A 24,766-nucleotide genomic window follows, 5' to 3' on the forward strand; every position below is an offset into this window, starting at 1 on the left:
ACATCTTAACCAGGGGTGCCAATAATTATGGAGGGCACTGTATATATATAAATGATATAAATATAAATATATATACATAAATAACAGAAAACAATGATTTGTACGTATACATGCATATATCTTAATGCTTTTAAATGAAATACTGGATTTATTCATTTTTATTTTATTTTTTTTCACTTTATTTTTAATTGGAAAAAATTCTGCAATGGATTGAGGGCACGAAGTTTGAAGTGAAGTGCAAAGTAAGATTCAATATTTTTGGGCCCCGTATTTTAGATAAGCAATTATATTAATTATTGTAATGTTACTTAAACATTAGTTATTGTCTAAAAATGCATTAACTAATGTTAATGAAGGGACCCTTGTTGTAAAGTGTTACCAAAATAATCAGGATTTTATTATGGAACGACTTTGAATTTTTTGATGCCGCTGCTCATGGAGACTCATATATGCCTAAGGGAGGGTTTTGGTTTTAGGTCGCTAGTGGCTTTGGTTTTGAAAATATATGAATTTTAAGTTTTTTAAAACAGGCCCCCTACGGATCGGCCCTGAGCCCCGTGTCCTATCAACTTAAAGTGAAGTCTTTATAATGAATGGAGAAAGAGGGAATTGACGTATGCCGTAAAGCAGTCAGGACATTTAACGTTTTTTTTGTGTGTTGCAGGGTTCCTGCCACCCTCCTCATAGTTAATTAGTGTCTGTGAAAGGCATACAAACCCCCTCAAGATATAAAAGAGGTATCATTCAACTAGTTGTCAGTCGACATATCATACAAATGTTATGAAAATATTTAACAAAGGTTGAAAACTTTGTTTATTTCCTTTTCAGGCATGACAGATCCAAACATACAGCATTCAGTTGTGTTTATATTCAGTGAAAACCCGAAAAGGGCCGACGGGAGAAGCCGAAGCTTATTAAATCCTGCCCCTAGTATACCAAAGGATCATCAGGACCATCTGGAGGACCATCATAGGATGCAGGCGGCCTTTATAAGTTTCCCCAAATTTCCACACAATAAGTCCGATATGTTAAAATTAGTGCACTATAAATTATTTGAAGGGCCCTCTGATATAGTACATTTTGAGCTCTGATAAGGATAGAGATGCTTCCAGCCAATTTATTTTTCAGTTGACTTATATGTGTATTCCATGTTAATAAGTCATCAATTCCTAAAACCTTGTGTTGCTTAACACGTTCAATAGTCACCTGATTAACTTGAATCTTCAGATGTTCTTTTAGTCCTTTTCTACCAAATAACATATTTTGTTTTACTATTTAGTGACAGTTTGTTGGCATTGAACCACAGTTGTAATTTGCCCAATTCCTCGATTTTTACTTGATAGGTCAATTTGTTTATGTTGTTACCTGCGCAAAAAATATTTGCGTCATCAGCAAAAAGCATCATTTTTAATATATTGGAGGCCTTGTATATATCATTTACATATAGTATAAACAGTTTTGGCCCCAAGACAGAGCCTTGAGGTACGCCACATGGAACTTCAAGTTTTTCCGACCTATTCCCACCAATTGTCACATATTGATATCTTTTAAATAAATAACTACGTATCCAGTCTAAAGCTGCACCTCGAAGTTACCTAGTGTTGCTTTAACTGTTAGCATTAAGCTAACTTTCCTTCTAAATACACAACATGTAACTAAAAATGTTAACCATTTTCTACAAAAAATCATCTGAATAACAGCACTACAGCCCACACAACTAATCTCCCTTGGCAGAGGATGAGTCCTCATAGTGGTTCAAGGATGCTACTAAGAAAGCACTTGTGCGCTTAAACGTACAGTCTGTTAAAGAACAACTGCCAGCATGCTTGTTTCCTTTTTCAAAATGGCTTTGCTACCAAAATCCCTGCTTTAAGCTACCCTGTCGCACACGAATGACTGACAGTTGGTTGTGAGGCGAAAGAAAATTGTCACCCGTTGCCTGGAGAGGACGTTTTCCATTTGGCCGCGCACATTTGAGTGCACTTCATTCAAGTGATAAACCAAAAAAAAACAGGTTGTTTATATTCATGACACAGTTTTGCAGAAAGGAACTAGTGGAAAAGTACACAAAAGAAAAGCTATGTGCACATAGTTTTTTTTGGACATAATAGACGTCCAATCCAATTTGACTGGGAGGGGCGAATGTTCATTCGCCCCTCCCAGTCAAAATGGATTGGACGTCTAACTCCGTCAACGTCAACCAAACAAGAACATTAGCGTTTTCATGTGCGCCTTTGCTGAACAACACTTGGATTTTTATGCTTCATCCTTCTCAGAGTGCAATCCGACACATTTCTCTTGACAGCCCAGTGGTCCGCGAAATATTGTGACACATGATTGACAGCGTGCGCACACAAGATGAGGCCTTGTTAGTCTTGAATAGCAACTGTGGGATTATTGTTTTTGTCAAAGAACATTTTTGTTCTGTGATGAAATCTGACCAAATTGAAATCTTAATCCTCTGCAAGTACTCTCAGTTGGGTAGCAGTGTTGTGTAATCTAAAACAAATATCAACTGTCATCGCTTGATTTAGTTGACGACCAAGTAGATAGCGACCTCTAGCGGCTAAGAATTTCAACTACCGACTAGAAATTCACCTCCCAGTTTCTCTGATGTGTTATGAGTGTGCGTGTTTTGCCTACTAACCAAGTTGCAGTGATGTCTCGGTGTGGTAGTAGCCGTCCTGCTGCTTCTTTTTCAGCATGGAGCAAAGATCCAGACGCTCCACTGTCTGGTCGCCGAAAAACCTGCACAACCATTTATTGGATTATTAGCTAGATTATCTCTTATTAAGACTCAGTGATTCATGAGGGGAACAGGGATTCTGCTATTTGGCGGAAAATTCTCTTTTCTGTTCATTTAGTGCGCTTTCTGAAACACTGCAACATGCCGCAAGAGGGTGCTAAAGCCCTGTTTGATAGAAAAGTACAGTGGACCCTCATGATACAAACACTTCAATTTATGTGTCCTTCACGATAGATGCATCATCATGAGAGAAAATTAATTTTCACCATGCGAGCAATTGTCCTAGTTTTTGTTTGGCCATAGATTTCACTATCAGTTGACAGGAAACGGGGCGGGGGGCCGCTCTGTAGGGGGCCTATTTTCAAAATCTTTAAAAATTTTCAAAACCAAAGCCATTAGCAACCTAAAATCAAAACAGGCACCTCCCCAAGGCATATGTGAATCTCCATGAACAGCGGCATCAACAAATTCAAAGTCGTTCCCTAATAAAACCCCGATTAATTATTTTTTCTATAAGTATAACAAAACTTAATATTAGAGATGTCCCGATCACGTCATTTTCAAAGTATCGAAATCGGCAAAAAAATATCGGCCATGCCTTTTTAAATTTTTTTTTTTTAATTAAATCGTTTTCTAATTGTATTTAACGTTACAGACATGTTACACTTATCCAGAATCTTTAGTTTAGGCTTAAGGTAGGGTTATCAAATTTATCCCAATAACGGCGGTAATTAATTTTTTAAAAAATGTATCACGTTAAAATATTTAACGCAATTAATGCATGCGCTGCACGACCCACTCATGCATTGTCGCGCTCCATCTGTTATGGCGCCGTTTTGCCGATATAGAGAGCTAAAAGGCAGCGTAAAATGAGTAGAGTGAATTTTGGCAGCCTTTGGAGCCTTATTTTGATTGGCTAAAGCCTTACAAGCCCTCTCCCTTCAATTAGAAATATCATGGGAAGCAATGTGGGGAAGCAAGGTAGCAATTTGATTATTTTCTTAACACCTTATGTTATTTCCCAACGCAGTGAAGATATATCAATTGGTAGCACTACGCACAGGCATGGTTCAACTTCCTATCATGCATTTGGGCATGGCCTTCAGTATCATTTACTGAAAGCTCAACAAATACACTAGATGGCAATATTTAGTCACAATATACAAAGTCACAAAGTCTTTCTATCCATGGATCCCTCTCACAGAAAGATTGTTAATAATGTAAATGCCATATTGAGGATTTATTGTCATAATAAACAAATACAGTACTTATGTACTGTATGTTGAATATATATATTTGTTAAGTTTGTTAAGTTTTATTCATTTTTTTCTTAATGCATTGCCAAAATGTATATGATCGGGAAAAATTATCGGGAATGATTGGAATTGAATTGGGAGCAAAAAAAAGCAATCGGATCGGGAAATATCGGGATCGGCAGATACTCAAACTAAAACGATCGGGAGCAAAAAAACATAATCGGAACAACCCTATTTACAGGGAATTTCCTGTTCATTTTAGGGCATTTACAGCTCACTTCCTATTGAGTTTGAGTCACTGCTTATTCATTCCCTGTTGATTTGGGTTAGAGAACAGAAAGTGACCCACAAAATGCCCCAAAATCAACATGAACTGACCCTGAAATGCCCGCAAATCAAAAAGAACTGACCGAAAATCAACAGGTAATGACCTGAAATGGCCCAAAATTACCTCGTTTCCTGGCATTGGCTGCCACTCATGGTCATAGAAGTGGGAGAAGCCCGTTTGAAGTGGGAGGAGTACATTCGCTGTCATCCTCCCAGCTCGAATGGATTGGACGTCTACTAGTGATAAACTTACAGCAGGAGGATAGCTTGTTTTTCTGTTTATTAGTTGTAGAATGATTTCCTGACCAATGTATTGATAATCGTTGTATCGCCATTTCGTGAGACCATCTTTATCGTGAGCTTTGTATCGCAAATCGTATCGTAAGGTACCAAGAGGTTCCCACCCCTAATAATAACAACAGTTCAGAAAGATAAACATTGTAAAAGGTTACTCTTAATTAGGGCTGTCAAAATTATCGCGTTAACTGGCGTTAATTAATTTTTGAAATTAATCACGTTAAAATATTTGACGCAATTAACGCACCCGCTGGCATATTGCCTCAAACATTACAATGAGGCCGTTTCTGGACATTAAGAGTGAAGAGAATGCCACCGGCCGCTTGGGGGCAGCGCCGTTCCATACTCATGTTATGTCTTCTAAACGTGGGAGAATTAGTAGTTGTGAGACGTTTATGCTGTATTCACAATGCAATGCAAATTGCTATTTGTGCTCCACACATATTTCGGTAAGTTTTCTTTCTTTTAGTGGCAATTATGTGTCTCTTGTTTTATTTTGGGTAAGATATGTACAGATACAGTGGGGAGAACAAGTATTTGATACACTGCCAATGGGTTTTGGCAGTGTATCAATACTTGTTCTCCCCACTGTATATGTTATACAGTAAAGGCGAGTGGACACAGGCGCGCCGTTTATTGGCAGAAGCTTCTCCTTCACAACAAACATAAGTACAGTGGTACCTCTACATACGAAGTTAATCCGTTCCAGGACCTTGTTTGTAAGTCGAAATGGTCGTATGTCGTGCAGGATTTTCCCATAGGAATACATTATAATTCCATGAATTCGTTCCACAGCCCAAAAACCTTCAATAAATCCTTAAAAAATACTGCTGGTACTATTACAAATGGCAATTACACATAGCAAAACAAATAAATTATAAATCAAAATCGGAATAATAATAATAATAATAATAATAATTCCTGTATTAATATAACGAATCGGGTTCTAATGTGGCGGACGTTTTTTGCTGACCCTGAACGCACCGCGGGGCTGACGTGCCAGAGACAGACCGGTGAACTTGAGTTTCACTTTCACTTTGAATGTTTTCTTGAGAACACCGTCAATTGCGGCAGACAGAAGGTGTTTTTGTTTTGAATAAGTTGTGAAATAAATGATAAAAACGTGGCGAAGTTGGCGATTTCTCTGGAGATGTTACCACAATAAGAATTGTCAGCTTAACTTATAAAGACTGGCGAACGATGGTCGGAGGAGGACCCTGGAGATGTATTGTTGAGCCATTTCACGGATGCCCACCCTACGCTCATATTTTTCTGTCATTTGCATCTTCATTTAGAAGGTAAGCGTCAACTTTTTCCTTGTTTCACCACCTGTACCAACCTTTTCTGAAACCTTTGTTGATTTGTCACACAAGAAAATCCGCCGTGCATTCGTCTGCGGTGCTGCCATTGTCGTCGTATTTCGAGCATGTCGTCGGATGTAGAAACAAATGGCGAGTCAAATTTTACGTCGGATGTCGAAAAGTTCGTGTGTCGAAGCGATCGTATGTAGAGGTACCACTGTATAGTTTAGTGAAAGCACAACAAAATTAATATTCCTATCTCTCAAAAAAAAAAAAAAAATGTTCTCAAAAAGAAAAGCACTTCAGTCTATAGTAATGAGGCCCTATTCTGACACACAGTTCAACAACAATGCTAAATAAACTGGCATTCCATATCAATTTAGCTGTGCAAAATACACGTAAAACTTTTCACTCTATTTTTATTATTGTTATTTTTATTCTTCTTATTATTAACTCTACTTTTGATTGAAAATTTTACAAATTTTATTAAGAGGAAAACATGAAGAGGGGTTTTAATATAAAATTACTATAACTTGTAACTATAACATTTATCGTTTAAGAACTACAAGTCTTTCTATCCGTGGATCACTTTAACAGAAAGAATGTTAATAATGCCATTTGTGGATTTATTGTTACAATAAACAAATACAGTACTGATGTACAGTATGTTGTATGTATATATCCGTCGTGTGTCTTATTTTTCCATTCCAACAATAATTTACATAAAAATACAGATGGTTTGAATTGCGATTAATTGCGATTAATTAATTTTTAAGCTGTAATTAACTCGATTAAAAATTTTAATCGTTTGACAGCCCTACTCTTAATTTTACTCATTACTTGAGTATTCTTTTCACCGAATACTTTTTGACTTTTACTTGAGTCAATATTTTGGATGACTACACGACAACTCTACCCACGTCTGGTTATACCTAAGCACATACACACTTCGTACCTGCTGGTGTAGTTGGAGTAGAGTGAAGGGTCCACGCGCTTGATTCCCTACCAGACAACAAAAATTATACAGAATTTCAATACCGCATATTTTCATCTAACATACCTGTGATCTGAGCTTTGGCGCTCTGGACAACTTCATAATTGTGAGGTGAGGTTCAAAGCCACGAGCGTCGCCTTCCAGAAGCCCTCGTTCCTCAAAACCGCCGCACACCAACTCTGTAAAGGAAATTACAGATGCTCAGACATGAAAAATCCGGAGGGAACATTACTCCAGGTGCGTCACAGGATGCCGAAGTCTGATAACAGTAGCACGCGCTGTTATTTTAAGAAAAGCATTTCGCGGGGGAGCGAAAGGTTAGAATGTAATCAATAAGAATGATGGAGGCGGCAGACAAGGGCGGGCGCTTAAACTTCCTGCCGTGTCATGTTTTAAAAACAACAGGCAAATGTATCATCGTGTTTCAGTGCCTTTAACGGTGATAGACGTCCAATCCATTTTGATTAAAGGGACAAATCATTCACCCCTTCTATCGCAGTCAATGGCAGCCAATGAGTTAATAACAGTAAGAACATACTTGACATTATGCTAAGTACTTGGCATTCCAGTATTGATGTTGTGTGTGCGCTCAGGAATGGGCGACGGACCAAGAAGAATCCTCTTAAAAATAAATTCCGGCTTAATAGCGTGGGCCAAAAGGCATTACATGGGAAAAAAACATGCAAAGAACGACATGAACGCAGAAAACGGATAGAAATAATCTAATCATAATAATGATGAGTTCATATTTTGTGATTTATAGAAATATAGGAAACGATATATTTAAAATGACAAACAAAAAAAAGAAAATTGTTTTAAATACAGTGCCCTCCCATAATTATTGGCACCCCTTGTTAAGATGTGTTTTTTAGCTTCTAATAATGTTTTAAAATTCAAATAATATGGGACCTTAATGGAAAAAAAGAGAATAATCCAACCTTCAATACAAGTGCATTTATTCAGTGGGGAAAAAATCCCAAATAAAAAAAAAAATATTTGACATCAAATAATGTGTGTCACAATTATTAGCACCCCTGGTGTTAATACTTTGTACAACCCCCTTTTGCCAACAAAACAAGGTCTGGGGACTGAGATGGCCATGGGAGGAGCTTGATTTTGTGTCTGGTGAACCATTTCTGTGTAGATTTGGCCATAGGTTTAGGGTCATTGTCTTGCTGAAAGACAGGCTTCAACTGGGACTGTGTGCTTTGGTCAGATGAGTCCAAGATTGAGCTTTTTGGCAACAAACACTCTAAGTGGGTCTGGCGTGCCACGAAAGATGCACATGCTGAAAAGCACCTCATACCCACTGTGAAGTATGGGGGTATGTCAGTGATGCTGTGGGGCTGTTTCGCTTCCAAAGGTCCTGGGAACCTTGTTAGGGTGCATGGCATCATGAATGCTTTGAAATACCAGGACATTTTAAATCAAAATCTGTTGCCCTCTGCCCGAAAGCTGAAGATGGGTCGTCACTGGGTCTTTCAGCAAGACAATGACCGTAAACATAAGGCCAAATCTACACAGAAATGGTTCAGCAGAAATAAAATCAAGCTCTTCCCATGGCCATCTCAGTCCCCAGACATTGTTTTGTTGGCAAAAGGGGGTTGTACAAAGTATTAACACCAGGGGTCCTAATCATTGTGACACACATTATTTGATGTCAAATAATTATTTCTTTATGTGGGATTTTTTCCCCACTAAATAAATGCACTTGTATTGAAGGTTGGATTTTTCTTTTTTTCCATTAAGGTCCCATATTATTTGAAAAAAAAAAAAAAAAAAAGAATTATTAGAAGCTAAAAAAACACATCTTAACCAGGGGTGCCAATAATTATGGAGGGCACTGTATGTACACACATATTTACTGTATGCGTGTGCACTGCAAATATGTACAAACATACAGATATATTAAAACAATACATTAAAAAGCAGATCTTTTTTCAAATCTTAATCGTTAGGTGGAACATTTTTTGTTGAATATTTGTTCATCTTATTTAATTAAATAGACGAAAAATTCAATTAATATTTTTTTTCTGATTAAATTCAGTCAATGTAACACTTAAAAAATACAGAAAACATAATATATCGATATAAATGAATGCTGCAACAATCGATTAACTCGAGTAATTCGATTTGAAAAAAGATTTGAATTTAATTTTGCTGCTTCGAGTATTCGTTTAATTAAAGTGGCGTTGTATTGGTTTGTTGTGAAAGTGTTTGTATTTAAGTTTTATTGATTTGGGTGAATACACTGCCCTCTAGTGGCAACAGTGAATATGACATAACTCATTTCACATGGCTGAATCCAGCTGCTCCCTGTTAAGACCAACATAAGCTAAGTTGTTTGCGCTAATGTTTTGTTTAACGCATTTGTAATTTAGTTTAGAGGTATATTTAGCTATTTCTTTGTGGGAATATGTGTTTGAAACATTTGTTAAGAGCATTGTAAAAACAAAAAAGTTAGCATTTTATAGCATTTTAGCTAGCAGGCTTTTGCTATGTAAGATAGCCAATTGTTCATTTGCTGTACTTAAATCATCATTTATTTATTTATATTGTTTGAGGTTCAGCTCAAATTTTTTATGTTCCTTTTTTGATTAATCGATTATTCGATCTAACTAGTTTATCGATTAATCGACTATTAAAATGATCGATAGCTGCAGCCCTAATACAAATATTAATAAATATTATTTCTTATGATGAAGTACATTTATTTCCCCTACTGGCTTGACTGCTGAAAACCTGTTGAGTGCTCATTCATTTCTCAAGATGACACTTTTAAATGTTTTTTTTTTGTTTTTGTAACAATATTAACTTTATAGTCTTCCCAGGAATCATCGACGAAAAACAGATTCCACAGAGAGTATTCTTGATTTTTTTTTTTTTAAACCTGTCAGCTGCTTGATAATGAGAATTGCAATCTGAGTGTCCTATTGGTCTGAAAGTTTTAATGTATCACATGGGAGCATGATATACTCCTATTGTGATGATTATTCATTGTGTTTCGTTTATTAGGAGAAAACAGCGAGCAGGACAGGGTAAGAAAGGAAAATAGAGATGGAGAGAATCAGAAGAGAAGAACATACAACAACAAGAAATACATTTAACGCCTACACTAACTATGATCATGGTAGTGCTATCGTTAGCTAATTGTTTTTCCGATTGACACCATGTGGGAGGCCTGATGACCGAGGAGAAAAAGGAGTGGGGGACAGTCAGAAAGTGATGAGATTAGTGGAACGTACACAAACAAGCAATGTTAGGTGTCGAACCCAATGAGTGTGGATATGTTGACATCCTTTTCTATGATGCCTGATCGCTATTCCTGGCACTGATAGTTTCTCTACCTGAGTGTGTCTAATTGCTTACAGTCATGCGTGAATCCTGATTCTGTGGAGAGCAATTTTGCCACGGTTTCAATGTTGTTTTTCCACAAGAAATTAAAAAAAATTAGCAGCCATAAAGCATAAATAAAAGAATATGAACTTTATTTCCAATACCAAAACACCGTGAAACATTATGAATAATAAAGATCAATATTGTGTTTGTCACTCTATTACTTATAAACTGCAAAGTGGAAGCCATCCACTTGACTTGGATAATGTAAAGATAGAAAAAAACCCTATGAAGTGTAAATAAGTATAAATTAGTCACTTGTTTTATAAACATTGACTAGGGCTGCAGTTATCGATTGTTTTAGTAGCCGAGTAATCGATGAACAAGTTAGTTCGAATAATCGAGTAATTGGATAAGGAACATAAAAAAAAAATGTAAATACCTGAAATGAGCCTCAAACGGTAAAAAATAAATAAATAAATAAATAAATGAGGATCTAAGTACAACAAAAGAACAATGGCTAACTTATATAGTAAAAGTCTGCTAACTTAAATGCTATAAGATTTTTTCCCCCAGTGCTCTTCAAACACATATTCCTACAAAAAACGGCTAAATCTACCTATAAACTAAATTACGATTGCATTAAAAAAAACATTAGCTCAAACAAAAATGTTGCTTATGTTGGTCTTAACAGGAAGCAACTGGATTCAGCCATGTGAGATCAGTTACCGGCATATTATATTCACTGTTGCCAATAGAGGGCATATCAGTAAAACTAAATGCAAACACTTTCAAAATGAACCATTACAACGCCACTTTAATTAAACGAATACTCGAAGCAGCAAAATTTAATTCGAAAGTTTTTTCTAATCGAATTACTCGAGTTAATCGATTAATCGTTGCAGCACTAAACATTACTGCTGCAAAAAATAAAAAAAATAAAATAACATTCAGTATTAGTATGTAAGTTGACAGTGGGTTCATAAGCCTGTCATAAGACAGTCATAATTATGACATGACACTGTCATGAGCATTAATGAATGTGTCATCAGGCAAATTAGGGCTGCAACTAATGATTTTTTTTTTTTTAATTATTGTTGTTTTAGGCATGTTGTAAGTAAAAATGAGGACAAAATGGATGACTATTTCCTTCAAAAAGAATATTTCGACATGGGTTTTTCATTATCGGTTTTGGGCAAATATGCATGTTTCCCTCCAAAGTGAATGTAGAAGCCTTCAACCTTTGTACAAGGGCTGGTCACATCTTAGCACAGCATTTATTGCTTATTATTTTATTACTTATTGACCAATAAATGTCTCCAAACTAAAATGCTTGGAATTTGTTATGTAAACTTTATCAATATTAAAGCATCCAGTGGGGCATTAGAATATAATTAGCCATAAAAAGTCCACGGCCGCATATATCGGTATCGGTTTAATATCAGTATCAGATTTCTGCATTAGGACAATACCGGGACATCGGTTAAAAAGTAATTATCAGACAACTCAACTACATACCCTTTGCCAAAATTTTTAATATTTAAAAAATTTGAATATTTACCATTGAGAGAAATCAACTTTTCAATATGTCAATTTCTTTAATATTCTACTTGTAAATGAAATTTTTCCAATGAAGTAATTTTTTCCCTATATCATACACATTTATTTTCTAATGTAATTGATTTTGTAATTTTTGGAAAATATCTACTCTACTCTACTGTACTGTACTGTACTGTACTCTACAGCACAAGTTGGCACACATAACAAACAGTTCATAATTTTACAAAGTACACAACTGCGACCACCCTTATCAAAACTGTAATCTGCATGCGTTTGAATGTGTGACTGACCTGCCAGTTTGCGCAGCACCTGCGTATGTGGTCCTTCCCGGAGGGCGACAAACACCACGTCGTTTCTGAAGTGAGCGACGCCCGAAAAGGGAAGCACCAGCTCCGCCCCTCTCAGCAAGTTGACCAACGACGGCTCCACCTGCGCCAGCGCCGCCGCCGCCCTGACGGGAAACGCGCACACACGGGCAAAATGGCACAAAAAATACAAAACCACACACTAATCCTCACTCTGCCTCCCTCTCGTGTTACATCATGACAGAATGTAGTGATTACTCATGTCGCCATCTTCTACTTAGTGTAGATTAAGCAGAGCGCAACACGGCTTTTATCTGATCGAGTGGGCACAATAATGCAGAAAAACATTGGATTTATTTTTCATTGATATTTGTCCCCGCGGTGACGCTCTTGCATGTGTAAACGGATTATCGGGTAAAGTTGCGACTTGAAATGTGACGTGATAACTGGCGGAAGATGGTTGCGTTTCAGTGCCAGTGACGGGGATAGACATCCAATCCATATAGACTGGGAGGGGTGAATGAACTGTAACAATATACAACTGTTGAAAAAAAAAAAAAAAAAAAAAAGCCACAAATAACTACAAGACTATTGATGGATTTCACTTTTTAACACTTTCATGCACAAATTTTGACTTTTTTTTGGTTTTTTTTTCTTTAAATCTAAATACTTTTATTATGTTGATATAGGACAGTGGTATTATACTCGCAGCTCAGGGACCAATAGCGTACCACACAAAAACTATTTTTAGACCGTGACATCACCATGGTAACATGGAAGTGGGTCAATATAGACACGCCCTCGCATACAATCCATGTTATTTCTGCTTGTTTTTTCCGGTAATCTTTCAAAAAAGAACATGCCGATCAAAAACTGCTGCTATGGAACTTGTAGAAACGACTCTAGACATTACGACATATGAAGGATGTTTTCTTCATACGTTTCCCGAAACCAAAAACTAGGAGGGAAAAATGTGTACAATGGATCAACTTGCGCGTACATCCAAAAGACCAGTTTAACCCCAGCAAGGTGAAGCCATTCACATTTTATATGCAGTAAACATTTTGTTGGGGGCCAGGTAAGCCATTTTGATATTTTTACTTATTATTTAGCGTGGCGTTTTGCCGTGCTGCTTCTGTCTGACAATGAATGATCTGAAAAAAATTAAAATGGTATCTGACTGCCACTGTTACCTTGTCTGTTGCAAAAAAAAAACTACTTTACTAAGGAGGAATTGTAAATAAATTATGGAATTATGATTATAATAATAATATCTAAGAAAGACAGGGCATATGGTGGTAAAGGATAAATTGTTGAAACAGGAGAATGTCATTGTCAGTGGCGTAAGGCAATGCACACAAGAAAAAGGTGTCGATAAAAAAGATAACTCTGGATCTTTTTCAGGCCTTGACACTCAAGCCAGATTTTCAACTGAACATTTGTATGTTCTTCCACATCTTTACCAGTGAATTTGCCACCAGGGACATAATTTTCAGAAAGAATTGGTAGATTCAGCTCAGTAAACATCTCGTTCGTACACTATTTCCATGCATTTATGATTAGGGACAAACGGGAGGTTGACCCGCCTAGCCACAATTGCTAACGTCATGAATATTAATGAGCAAAATTGGCGTGTTGCTTGCAGTACACCATTTCAGCCCACAGGGCAGTATTTTGCAGCCCTCGTTTGACATCCAATTGTAGCACAGTGGTACCTCTATATACTAGTATGAATTTAATTTGTTCCAGCACCTGGTTTGTAAGTCGAAATAGTCTTATGTCGAGCAGGATTTTCCCATGAGAATACATTATAATTCAATGATTTGTTCAACAGCCCTAAAAGCTATGCTAAATCTCCAAAAAATACTGCTGGTACAATTACAAATAGCAATTACACATAGTGAAACAAACAAATTATAAATACAAATTGGAATAATAATAATAATACCACGAGTCCTGCAAGCAGGACTGGGTGGCGGCAGATCATCCCCCACTCATCATCTCATGAGAAACTAACATGACAGACTTTTTGGTGCAGTTTTGCACAAGGTATCGACTCTCCAATGATTAAAAACCCGACGAAGCTGGCAACTTTTATTGCGGATGAAACAATAATAATAAATCGGAAATAATTTTTTTTTTAGATTATTATTAATCATTATTTAATTTTAAATAAATTGAATTCATTATTTAAGGGATCAATTTTCAACAAAAATCAATTATTTAAATTTTAATAAATGAAATAGAATTTTAAAAATGCAATTAAAAAAATCAATGTGTAATAAAAATGGTTCATTATAAATTGCCCCCCCCCCAAGAAAAATTAAAAACATATATATATACACGTGATATACTGTATATACATATATATATATATATATATTTGTATATACATACAAATAATTTTAAATAATTAATTGAAGGATCCATTTTGGGGAAAAAAGCAATTGTTTAAATAATAATAAATTTAAAAAATGATTTTAAAAACATATTTTAAAAAATCCATTAATAGGCTGATAAAAAAAAAATCTAAATAAATTAAATGTATTAGTTAAACTGAATAAATTTCATTTCAAAAATTGTAATAAATAGAAAAAAAATAACATTAAGACAAATTAAAAACCCGGTGGCCCGTTTTTATTTTGCTCTGGGAATTTTTGTTTTGTGATCTCACATCACTTAACTCTTTGACTGCCATTCGATTGATTCCAGCCCCATCCTAGTTGAAATAGATTCTATGTCTTTTGCTGTCAATAGATATTTTTAATATCAATTTCCCTCTTTTACTAACTTCCACAACACATACTCTATGACATGAGCTGGCAATGAATAAGATAAGCTCATGATAACTTTTGAAAAGATGTCCACTGTCCCTCTACAAGAGAGTTAAACACTAACTAAAATACTTTTCCCCCACCAACAAAGTGTTTTCATCCAGTTACTTTCTGCTATCGCGCAGTGAAAAAGTCAGTGCCGACGCAGCGGTTTTTCTGGAAGCTTCTGAGCCAACAAGATAAGAAAGAAAAGACTTCCCCCAATGCCGCATGTTGGTAATTAGTTCAAGCGGAGCGGCGTGTAATTCCACAAACACGACACTTTGTTCTGCCGCGCGACAGCGCTGACCTGATAAAAGCGGAACCCTGCTTTTGAATGAAGCTCCACTTACAGGTCTACTTGTTCTTGGTTGGCGAGATATGTGACCAGAAGCGTGAGGTGCAGCGTCGGGATGGGGATCATGGCTCTGGACAAGCGGGGGTCACGCTCCAGTACTGATTCTTGGACCTCGGTCACCGCTGAGCTTATCTGCAACAAAAAAAAAAAAAAAAAAACGGCCTGATAGTCCGAAAATATTTTTCCAAAAATATGATTTTCTAAAATTAATTTCATTGTTAATTAATCACTAGCTCACGTATGGGTCCAGGCAACATCTTCTGGTCCGCAAGCAAACAAACCTGTCAAAGCTATATTGAATTGCATTTTACACTATTTTTGTTTGTTTGTTGAAACTGTATTTCAAGGCAAGGCAAATTTATTTATATAACACAATTCAACACAAGGCAATTCAAAGTGCTTTACATCACATGAAGAACATAAAAATCACATTAAAATCAGTAAGACCGACGTAAAAACAAAGACAATCGAAATAGGAAATAAAATTATACATAAAAATCAGGACTGTGCTTTTTTTGTAAGACTCTACGTGTAAGTATTGTTAATAAATGTCTTATAACAGCACATAAAAGTTCTCATTTGAAAATTCCTGTCAATTTAACATTTTTCATTCTTTACTATTTTTTCAAAAAACATGTTCGCTGGTGAATTTCTCTACAACTTTTTTTTTGCTTTGCTTTTCTGAGGGGAAACCCTAAAATCATCTGTTATTTACTGTAATACTTCTCTGGGTTTAAAGTTTTGGCTGCAAAATAAAGAAAGTTTAGACTATGAATATGATGTAAATGTCTTTAAAACAAAAGGAGATGTTTAAAAATGTCAGATTTTTATTAATTACAAAGATCTTTCAACAAGGACATCATTAATCAAAGAATATTTATTGTACTTTCATCTCCCCTTTTTTTCAATTAAAAAAAAAATCCATGAAGAAAAACTTTAAAAACCATATATTTTTTAAAAGGTATATTTTAAAGTAAAATTTCAAACATATAATAGTTGACAAAAATATTTACTGATTTTTCCCTTATCTTTTCAATTAAAAAAAAGGTTTTGCAAAAAAAAAAAAAAAAAAAAATCATAATTAAGAGGTTCAAAATACAAGATTTATACATTTTTTATGAACTGAACATAAAAAAACAACCACCCCAAAAAATACAATGCAAATATTTATTTTATTTTTTTGAACTTAAAAAAATAAAGTATGTCTATTTACTGGTTTAGTTCAGTCAAGTTAAAAAATATTCCTAAATACAGTTGTACTTCTACTTACGAACGTCTCTACATACACAATTTTCAGGTTAAGACATGCCTCAACGGGATATTGCCTCTTGTTACAAAATAAATTTCAGGATACGAGGGACTAAAATACAGGATAGCTGGTACACACAGCTCCCAGAATTTGCTGAACGTAACATAATTAGAGCTGCTCTGCCATTGGCTATTGCTTAGAATTTCTGACATCCAATTGGCTAAGAGGGACCTCTACTGTATGTGTGTATCCTGGCATCCTCTTCATTCGCCCCTTGTGTGTTGACAGCTTTACATGAGTGTATTAACTTTCATTCTTTATTCTTGGTTTACTTTTTGCACAACTCTGACTTTATGTTTATTTTGCAATTATCTAATTGTAACATACATTTGTTACATGTTTTGATGCAAGTTTACGCATTATAAAAGATTTATGTCTTATTTTGTGGGGGCTTGGAACGGATTTGGGCATTTACATGGAAAATGTATTTTTACTTACAGAACTTTCAGGTTACAAACCTCCTTCCAGAACCAATTGCCGTAATTTTCGGACTATAAGGCGAAGGCGAACCTGACTAAATGCTGCTACCCAGCAAATTTGACACGAAAACAGCACTTGTTCATAGATAAGTCGCACCGGACTATTAGCCACAGCTGTCCTCACTGTAATATGGGATATTTACACCAAAAGATATTAACTGGTAGCTTTTTATTTGACAGCTGCATCATAAGACTGTCATTAGACCAAATGAACCACAATGAAGCTTTAAACCAATTGGCTGCAAAGCTTCATTGCTCCCAGAAGCTTCGTTGGGCTATCACTGTTCCCTTGGGGGAGACAGTCAACCTCTCCTGCCATCGGCTGTCAACACTGTTGTCGTCTAACTTGCCTCCTAGCATGCATTGCAGCGCTACAGACAATGAAAATTCATGTTCCGTGCTATTTATTTCAGTTACTGTTCCAGTTGTTTCATTCATTATATATTAGGGGTGTAACGGTACACAAAAATCTCGGTTCAGTACGTACCTCGGTTTTGAGGTCACGGTTCGGTTCATTTTCGGTACAGTAAGAAAACAAAATGCAAAATATAAATGTGCTAGTTGTTTATTACACAGCTTTGTGCTTTCAACAATAGGAACATTAGCCCATACAAAGCAAGAATTCTGCTCTTAAAGTAGCAGGTATTTAAAGATAATCCAACAACAATTTGCCTTTCAGACCCTGCGTATTGGTCAGCTTTCTTTCTGAAAGAAAGAAGAAAAAAGAAGTCCTGTGCTAAAGAGAAAAGCAATCCCAATGACAAAGATTTTAACATGTATTTTACAAATGAAATGCCTCAATGAATCTTTTTTTTTCTTATGAACGGTTTTGAAAAGCTTTATTGGTGGATTTTCTCAAATTAAAGCGCCACACAGAAATTAATTTAATTGTGTAAGCAGGATCTGTATTATTCTTATTATCTAATTAAAGGTGTTTTAGCTCATTTCAATTTATTTTTATTTAAATGGGCTATTATTTATTTTATTATGTGTTTATATTTTACAAATGTGATGTAGTATTCATTTATATTGTATATTTTATGTTGTATAACTTTAGTTCCTATGTGAATATTAGTTCCTACTTGTTTTGTTGTGGTAGGAGGGTTTTGTATTGATTTTGTATTGTATTGGTTATTATTATAGCAGAGAAGACAGCAGTAAATCAACAAAGACAAGTCAACTGTGCCCCGCTCTACCACTCAAGAGATCTGATGGACTCAAAAAGTGGGTTACGATTGCATATTAGTTTGAAAATCGACCGGATCCACCGTATTTTTACACGAGTGACTTCCGGTCTGCCCGATCCTAGCTACCGGTAGTAGTATTGACGCAGGAGGGTCGCATCTCGCGTCAAATAATAAACTATGCCTTTCTTTTTGCGTATGTCGTGTTCAGCCGCTTCTGGGACGCGTCTAACACGCGGCCGCACTGCGACTGGTGTGCATTGGCTGATTGACTTTAACGCCCGCGTTTCACTGCGTTCTCGGGGCGGCCACGTTGTCGTGCTGTTGACGTTTCTGGGTTATAATGTCCTACCGCGTTGGTCCTCATTATAATAGAGAAGACGGAGTAAATATAATCTACACAAAGAAACTGTAACCCAATCGACTCACAGCCTCGAAAAGTAAGGGTTACGTTACATCACAAACTCGTTCGGTACGCCTCCATTCCGAACGGAAACGGTTCAATACAAATACATGTACCGTTACACCCTTATTATATACTGTATATAATTAATTGTATTTGTAACACTTTATTTGACAGTGGCGCCATAACACTTTCATAAGACTGTCATAATTATGACATGACCATGACACTGTCATGAGCATTAACAAATGCTTATGACGGATGTCATTTAGTGTCATCTGGCAAATGATCACACTTTAGAATGGATGTAAAAGATCCGAGCAAGACATAAATTGAGTTAGTGACACTTTAGAATGGATGTAAAAGATCCGAGCAAGACATAAATTGAGTTAGTGACATAATTTGCCAGATGACACTCCATGACATCTGTCATTAGCATTCATTAATGCCCATGATAGTTTCATGTCATAAATATGACGGTCTTATGAAGAAATTAAGTGTTACCTATGAATCAAAATTAATTAAATAAGCCGCACTGGACTATAAGCAGCAGGATTCAAAGTTAGGGAAACAAAGTAGCGGCTTATAGTCCGAAAATTACGGTAATTTCGTGAGTAGAGATACCACTGTAGTTGTAACGTAGCAGCCCTACCTGTGCGTTAGTGATAGGGATGGAAACAAAGTAGTTGGGTCGTTGAATCTGCTTTTTCTTCTTTTTTGTGTTCTCTCCATCTTGTTCAGCATCCACTCGTCGTCCCCTCTTTCTGTTCTTTTTGCCTGACTCTTGCTTTGTAACTAAATGAAAAATAATAAGTCACACATTTAAAGGTAAGGAGGTTTTTAGTTCAGGAGCAGAGGTGGGGAGTAACGCATTACATTTACTCCGTTACATTTACTTGAGTAACTTTTTGAAAAAAAAAAAAAAAAAAAAGTACTTCTAAGAGTAGTTTTACCAAACCATACTTTTTACTTTTACTTGAGTAGATTTGTGGAGAAAAAACGCTATTCTTACTCCGCTACTTTGGGCTACACTCGTCATTACATTTTTCTTTTTTATTTTACATAATAGTTTTGACTTTTTTTGTCAGAGCTGTAGCTCTACCAGTTTCACCAATGAGACATTGCAACAATAATCACGACTCATTATACCAATCTGACTCAAGCTTGCCGTTCTATGATGATGCCGGCCCGTTCAATCACGTGGAGTCTTTGAAGCACCATAAAAAATTAAGTATTTGACAAAGAGCGCTGCCCTCAACATGACTCGAAAACGTGGATTTTAACCTCTCTCCCAGTTTTTATTTGGCATCGATTGACCCGGTGAAAACTGATATGAAAGATATGATCCTTTTAATTTCATAACAGGAACAATGATGGAACTTTTCCCTATTCAACTATTCCAGGGGTCCTCAAATACAAATCTTAAAGGTCCACAATTATTTTTTTTCATACAAGCATGGGTCCATTTATTAATGTCGGTCAAGTACAAGGCAGGTCGAAGGTGGTAAAAGTGGTTTTCTTTTGACCAAACTTTGAACATTGCTGTCATCACTTCAGTCATACACTCTTTTATTATTTCTCCATCAGAGAACGGCTTCTTATGTCAGGGAAACCGGGCAGGCAGGTGGTGTGGGCCCAAATGCAGGGAAACAAAAGGTAGCAAGGCAGGTGGCGGTGAACTCAAAAAACGTTTTAATAATAACTAACAAAAGCACAAAGTACAACCAAAAGTACTGGGGATCAAAAATGCAAGGTTCAAACAAAACTTACTTTATCGGAGGAACTAATACACGAGGGCTTGGACAGGACTTCGACATCGACGCTGACATAGACAATGTCGCAACAAGGAATGAAAAGAAACTGGGAGCTTATATACACACACACACACAGACAAGGGGTAACGACACAACGAGGAACAGGTGAGCACAGGAGGATGCAGGTTTGAGGATACACTAGGAGGCACAACAGTTGAAATCAATGGGCAATCACAGGGACAAGTCACACTAGGAGAAAACCAACACAAAACCTAACATCTTATGTTTGGCCAACACCCACAACACTCTGAGTGAGCACTCTGTTGCATTTTGTTGTTGTGTCATAGATTTAACAATAACCTTGCTTGACTCTTGATATGACAGCTTCAACCTGTTAATTTCTTGCCTTCTCAAATCTGATTTAGGAGGAAACTTATCTTCAAAAGAGCTGTGCTCGTTCAGTTGGTAAAATGGACGCATATTTGTCATTCCATTCCTCATTGAAATGGCGATTTTCATTGTCCACTTTTCTTCTCTTGGTGAACTTTGAGCCATGCCATGTTGTTAGATTCGTTTTTTTTTTACTGGTGGCATGTGTGGTGTTAGTGAACGTTGCTTAATGCTGTGATCTTAAACGTTGCCCACATACAGCGAGAGTGCCAAGGTGACACGGGGAAATAAATATATAAATCCCGTTCGCTCACAGTAGCTCACAGATTCGCGTTCTTGAATGAAAAAAAAAATACACGACAGCATATACAAACAGATTGCTAAATGCCAGGTGCGACTCGTGTTTGAGGTTGCTGACACTACTGCCGTCCGTCCACGCTAGCTAGTAGCATCCAGGCTCTCTCAGCCAATCAGCGCATCGTTGTCAAAGAGATGACAACAGAAGTGAGAACATTGGAAGATATTTGACTAAAAATGAAACAGAATTTAACGATAGAATAGTAGCGCGTAGCGATAGATTGGCGATTCATAAAAATGATATAGGTTGAAAAAAAAAGTTTGTTTTTTTCCCCCCGTTTGTCAGTGGGTCTGCAGAGAGGTGTGCCGTGGTCCGGTCGTGGACCACGGTCCGCTAACTGAAGACCCCGGAACTATTCAAATTATGAACTATTTCCCCACTAGAGGGCGCTCCTACTATTTGGATGAACGATGCTTCCTTTCTGTAGACTTTTTTTTTTTCTCGCTCGCTGGAATCCAATTTTTTTTGGCTTAATGTGGTTATCTAATAGGTTATAGTTCAGGATAATTATAATAGTTCATGTAGATAACTTTGTGCTGAGAAAAAAATACCATTGTTTAAAAAACAAACAAACAAAAAAAAAAACATCGTAAGCAGTTACTCACAATGTTACTCATTACTTTATTATTATTATTATTTTTTTTTTTTTTACCAAATACTCTTTTTCTTGTATCTGAGTACCTTTTTTGGATGACGACTTTTACTTTAGAATTTTTTTTTTTTTGAAGTAACGCTACTCGAGCAAAATATTTGGATACTCTACCCACCTCTGTTCAGTAGTAAACTTACCTGACTTGTCAGATGCTCCAATCTCCACCTGGTTTTGAAGCTCCTTCATGTTCTCCAGTTCCAAAACTCGTTCGAGATCGACCTCTACTTGAGAAGCACCTTCCTCTTTTTCTCCATTACGAGTAATATTATCAAAAGCAGAAACTGAGGTCCTATTGTCTTGAGAAATGCTGTCGAGCTCCATAGTCACCTGACACAGACCTGAGGCCTGGAAAAAAAGCTGAGGAAATGATAAGGAATCTATTATAATGCATCAGCCAGGGTTTCAAAAGAATACTGAACTTATTTTAAAAAAGATTCCAACTTTTTTCCCTTGTTATGTAGCAGCTATAAGCTTGTGATTTTCCTTTCCATTCAATGACTTACCTGCTGCGTTTTTATCCTTGTTTGCTCATTGAAAAGCAAATTCTTGGTTGCCACAGGAGCTATTGAGCAAGTCAATTTCAAACGCAACAGGAGACGACTCAGGTGCATGACGCACACGCTATCAATAATCAAACAAACCTATACAGTAGATTCACACGCAGTTTCGCAGGTGGTAGCACTGGTAGCTTATGTTTAACAGATGACTAATTTCGTAAATAAACTAATCGACGGGGGGGAAATATATGAATGACGTCACATATGTAAAAGTTGGGCAATATATCGCCCAGCTGTCTGAATGAATCAAACCGCCATGTTGGCTAGGCTCGTGTCGAGCTATCAGGTTGCACCCCGATTTTAACCAAACTAAACGCCAAACTCACTCCCTTCACAACTTGTAGTCATTGCTCTAGACATATATTGCGTTTCGAGCGGGTATAGTTAAAGAAAACGACCATAAAAGACTCAGAAAAAGTCGTTCTGACAGTGTTACTACACTGTACGGAAGCTACCTGTTTGTAAACATAGCGTCACTTCTGGTTAAGAATAATTTCAGAATAAAAGCAGGTTTTGGGGCTACGAAATTACTTTGTTTTTCTTATTTTTTCCCCCATATTCATGGTCTGTAATTGCATATTTTTAGTATAAATCAGAATAGCAATGTACGAATTAAGGTCATTATGTAGTAATAGCTGCATTTTCTCTCATGGTGAGCTTTTAAGTGCAGTTTCATAGTTTAGCCAGCAGATGGTAATCAGGTATCATGAAATAAATTCAGAAAAAAGTACACTACAGTGGTACCCTTACATACGAAGTTAGTTCGTTCCAGGATCTTGTTTGTTTGTCGAAATGGTCGTGTGTCGAGCAGGATTTTCCCATAAGAATACATTATAATTCCATTAATTCGTTCCACAGCCCGAAAACTTACACTAAATCCTTAATAAATACTGCTGGTACTATTAAAAATGGCAACTACATATAGCAAAACAAATAAAGTGATCCCTCGTTTTTGGTGGATAATGCGGACCAGAACCCACCGCGATAAGTGAAAAACCGCGATTTAGCGCCCCCACCCCAAATATTTTTTTATTATTTTATTTTTGTTTGTGTGTGTGTTTAATGTATTTATTCAGATTACGCACTGGAAAGAGATACATATAAGACATGCTTTTTCACAATATATTTTCTAAATGGATATACACTACCGTTCAAAGGTTTGGGGTCACAGGAGACCTCAAACTTTTGAACGCTAGTGTTTGAAAGTCATTATGAGTCAATACAGATTTACACTACACTAAAAGTGACCCCAAACTTTTGAACGGTAGTGTGTATATATATATATATACTGTATACAGTTGTGGTCAAAAGTTTACATACACTTGTGAAGAACATAATGTCATGGCTCTCTTGAGTTTCCAGTTATTTCTACAACTCTGATTTTTCTCCGATAGAGTGATTGGAACAGATACTTCTTTGTCACAAAAAACATTCCTGAAGTTTGGTTCTTTTATGACTTTATTACGGGTTAACAGAAAAAGTGATCAAATCTGCTGGGTCAAAAATATACATACATGGATCTAAAAAAGCGAATCATTGACTTGAACAAGTCAGGAAGTCACTTGGAGCCATTTCAAAGCAGCTACAGGTCCCAAGAGCAACAGTGCAAACAATTGTTTGTAAGTATAAAGTGCATGGCACTGTATTGTCACTGCCACGGTCAGGAAGAAAACGCAAGCTATCACCTGCTGCTGAGAGAAAATTGGTCAGGAGGGTGAAGATTCAACCGAGAATCGCCAAAAAGCAGATCTGCCAAGAATTAGAAGCTGCTGGAACACAGGTGTCAGTGTCCACAGTCAAGCATGTTTTGCATCTCCATGGACAGAGAGGCTGCCGTGCAAGAAGGAAGCCCTTTTTTTTTTTTTAATAAATGAATTGTAAGCACTTCAAATGTAATAATTATGATAAGTTTTCAAAATGTTACTGTCCCACCAAATAATTTTTAAACAAGAATAAAGTAGAAAAATGCTTGTCATTATTAAATGCTCCATTGAGTGAGTCCACTCAAATCTGCTCAAGCTGCTCACTTACACACAATGAGTTGCCACAGCAACTATTTAATAAGTTAAACGATGACTGACGCATGCAGCGCTTTGAAGTTGGTGACTCTGGCAAGATCAAACCCAAACGTCTGTCAATCATGGTTAATTTTAATAAGCAACTCCAGTGCAATACCTGACCAACAAAGAGCAGGGAGAGGAAGGGAGGGATGGAGGGAGAGTGAGACTACGCGATCGGCTCAGGACAGCTCATTTGTATTTATTTAGTTTTCAATTGAAAAAAATCTGCGATGGACTGAGGGGACGAAGTTTGAAGCGCGAAGTAGCGAGGGATCACTGCAAATTCTAAATAAAAATCAGAATAACAATATAATAATATTTCCTGTA

General features: G+C 36.6%; 1 protein-coding gene across 2 annotated transcripts in view; it reads right to left on the minus strand.

Moving 5' to 3' along the window:
* The window catches only part of LOC130907353 (A-kinase anchor protein 7-like), a 77,129-nt gene extending 54,288 nt beyond the window's left edge, over nucleotides 1–22,841 (minus strand). For both annotated transcript variants that reach the window (XM_057822325.1, XM_057822324.1), the window contains exons 1-8: nucleotides 22,326–22,841; nucleotides 21,960–22,179; nucleotides 19,321–19,463; nucleotides 15,289–15,425; nucleotides 12,108–12,268; nucleotides 6,988–7,100; nucleotides 6,883–6,929; nucleotides 2,648–2,748 (exon numbers count right to left, since the gene is read on the minus strand). In XM_057822325.1, the coding sequence (XP_057678308.1) occupies nucleotides 2,648–2,748; nucleotides 6,883–6,929; nucleotides 6,988–7,100; nucleotides 12,108–12,268; nucleotides 15,289–15,425; nucleotides 19,321–19,463; nucleotides 21,960–22,179; nucleotides 22,326–22,433 (1,030 nt within the window). In that variant the 5' untranslated portion in view covers nucleotides 22,434–22,841. The remainder of the gene's footprint in view (nucleotides 1–2,647; nucleotides 2,749–6,882; nucleotides 6,930–6,987; nucleotides 7,101–12,107; nucleotides 12,269–15,288; nucleotides 15,426–19,320; nucleotides 19,464–21,959; nucleotides 22,180–22,325) is intronic.
* Between the last annotated feature and the right edge of the window lie 1,925 nt (nucleotides 22,842–24,766).

The sequence above is a fragment of the Corythoichthys intestinalis genome, chromosome 19, assembly GCF_030265065.1.
Source record: "Corythoichthys intestinalis isolate RoL2023-P3 chromosome 19, ASM3026506v1, whole genome shotgun sequence".
In the NCBI taxonomy this organism is placed as follows: Eukaryota; Metazoa; Chordata; class Actinopteri; order Syngnathiformes; family Syngnathidae; genus Corythoichthys; species Corythoichthys intestinalis.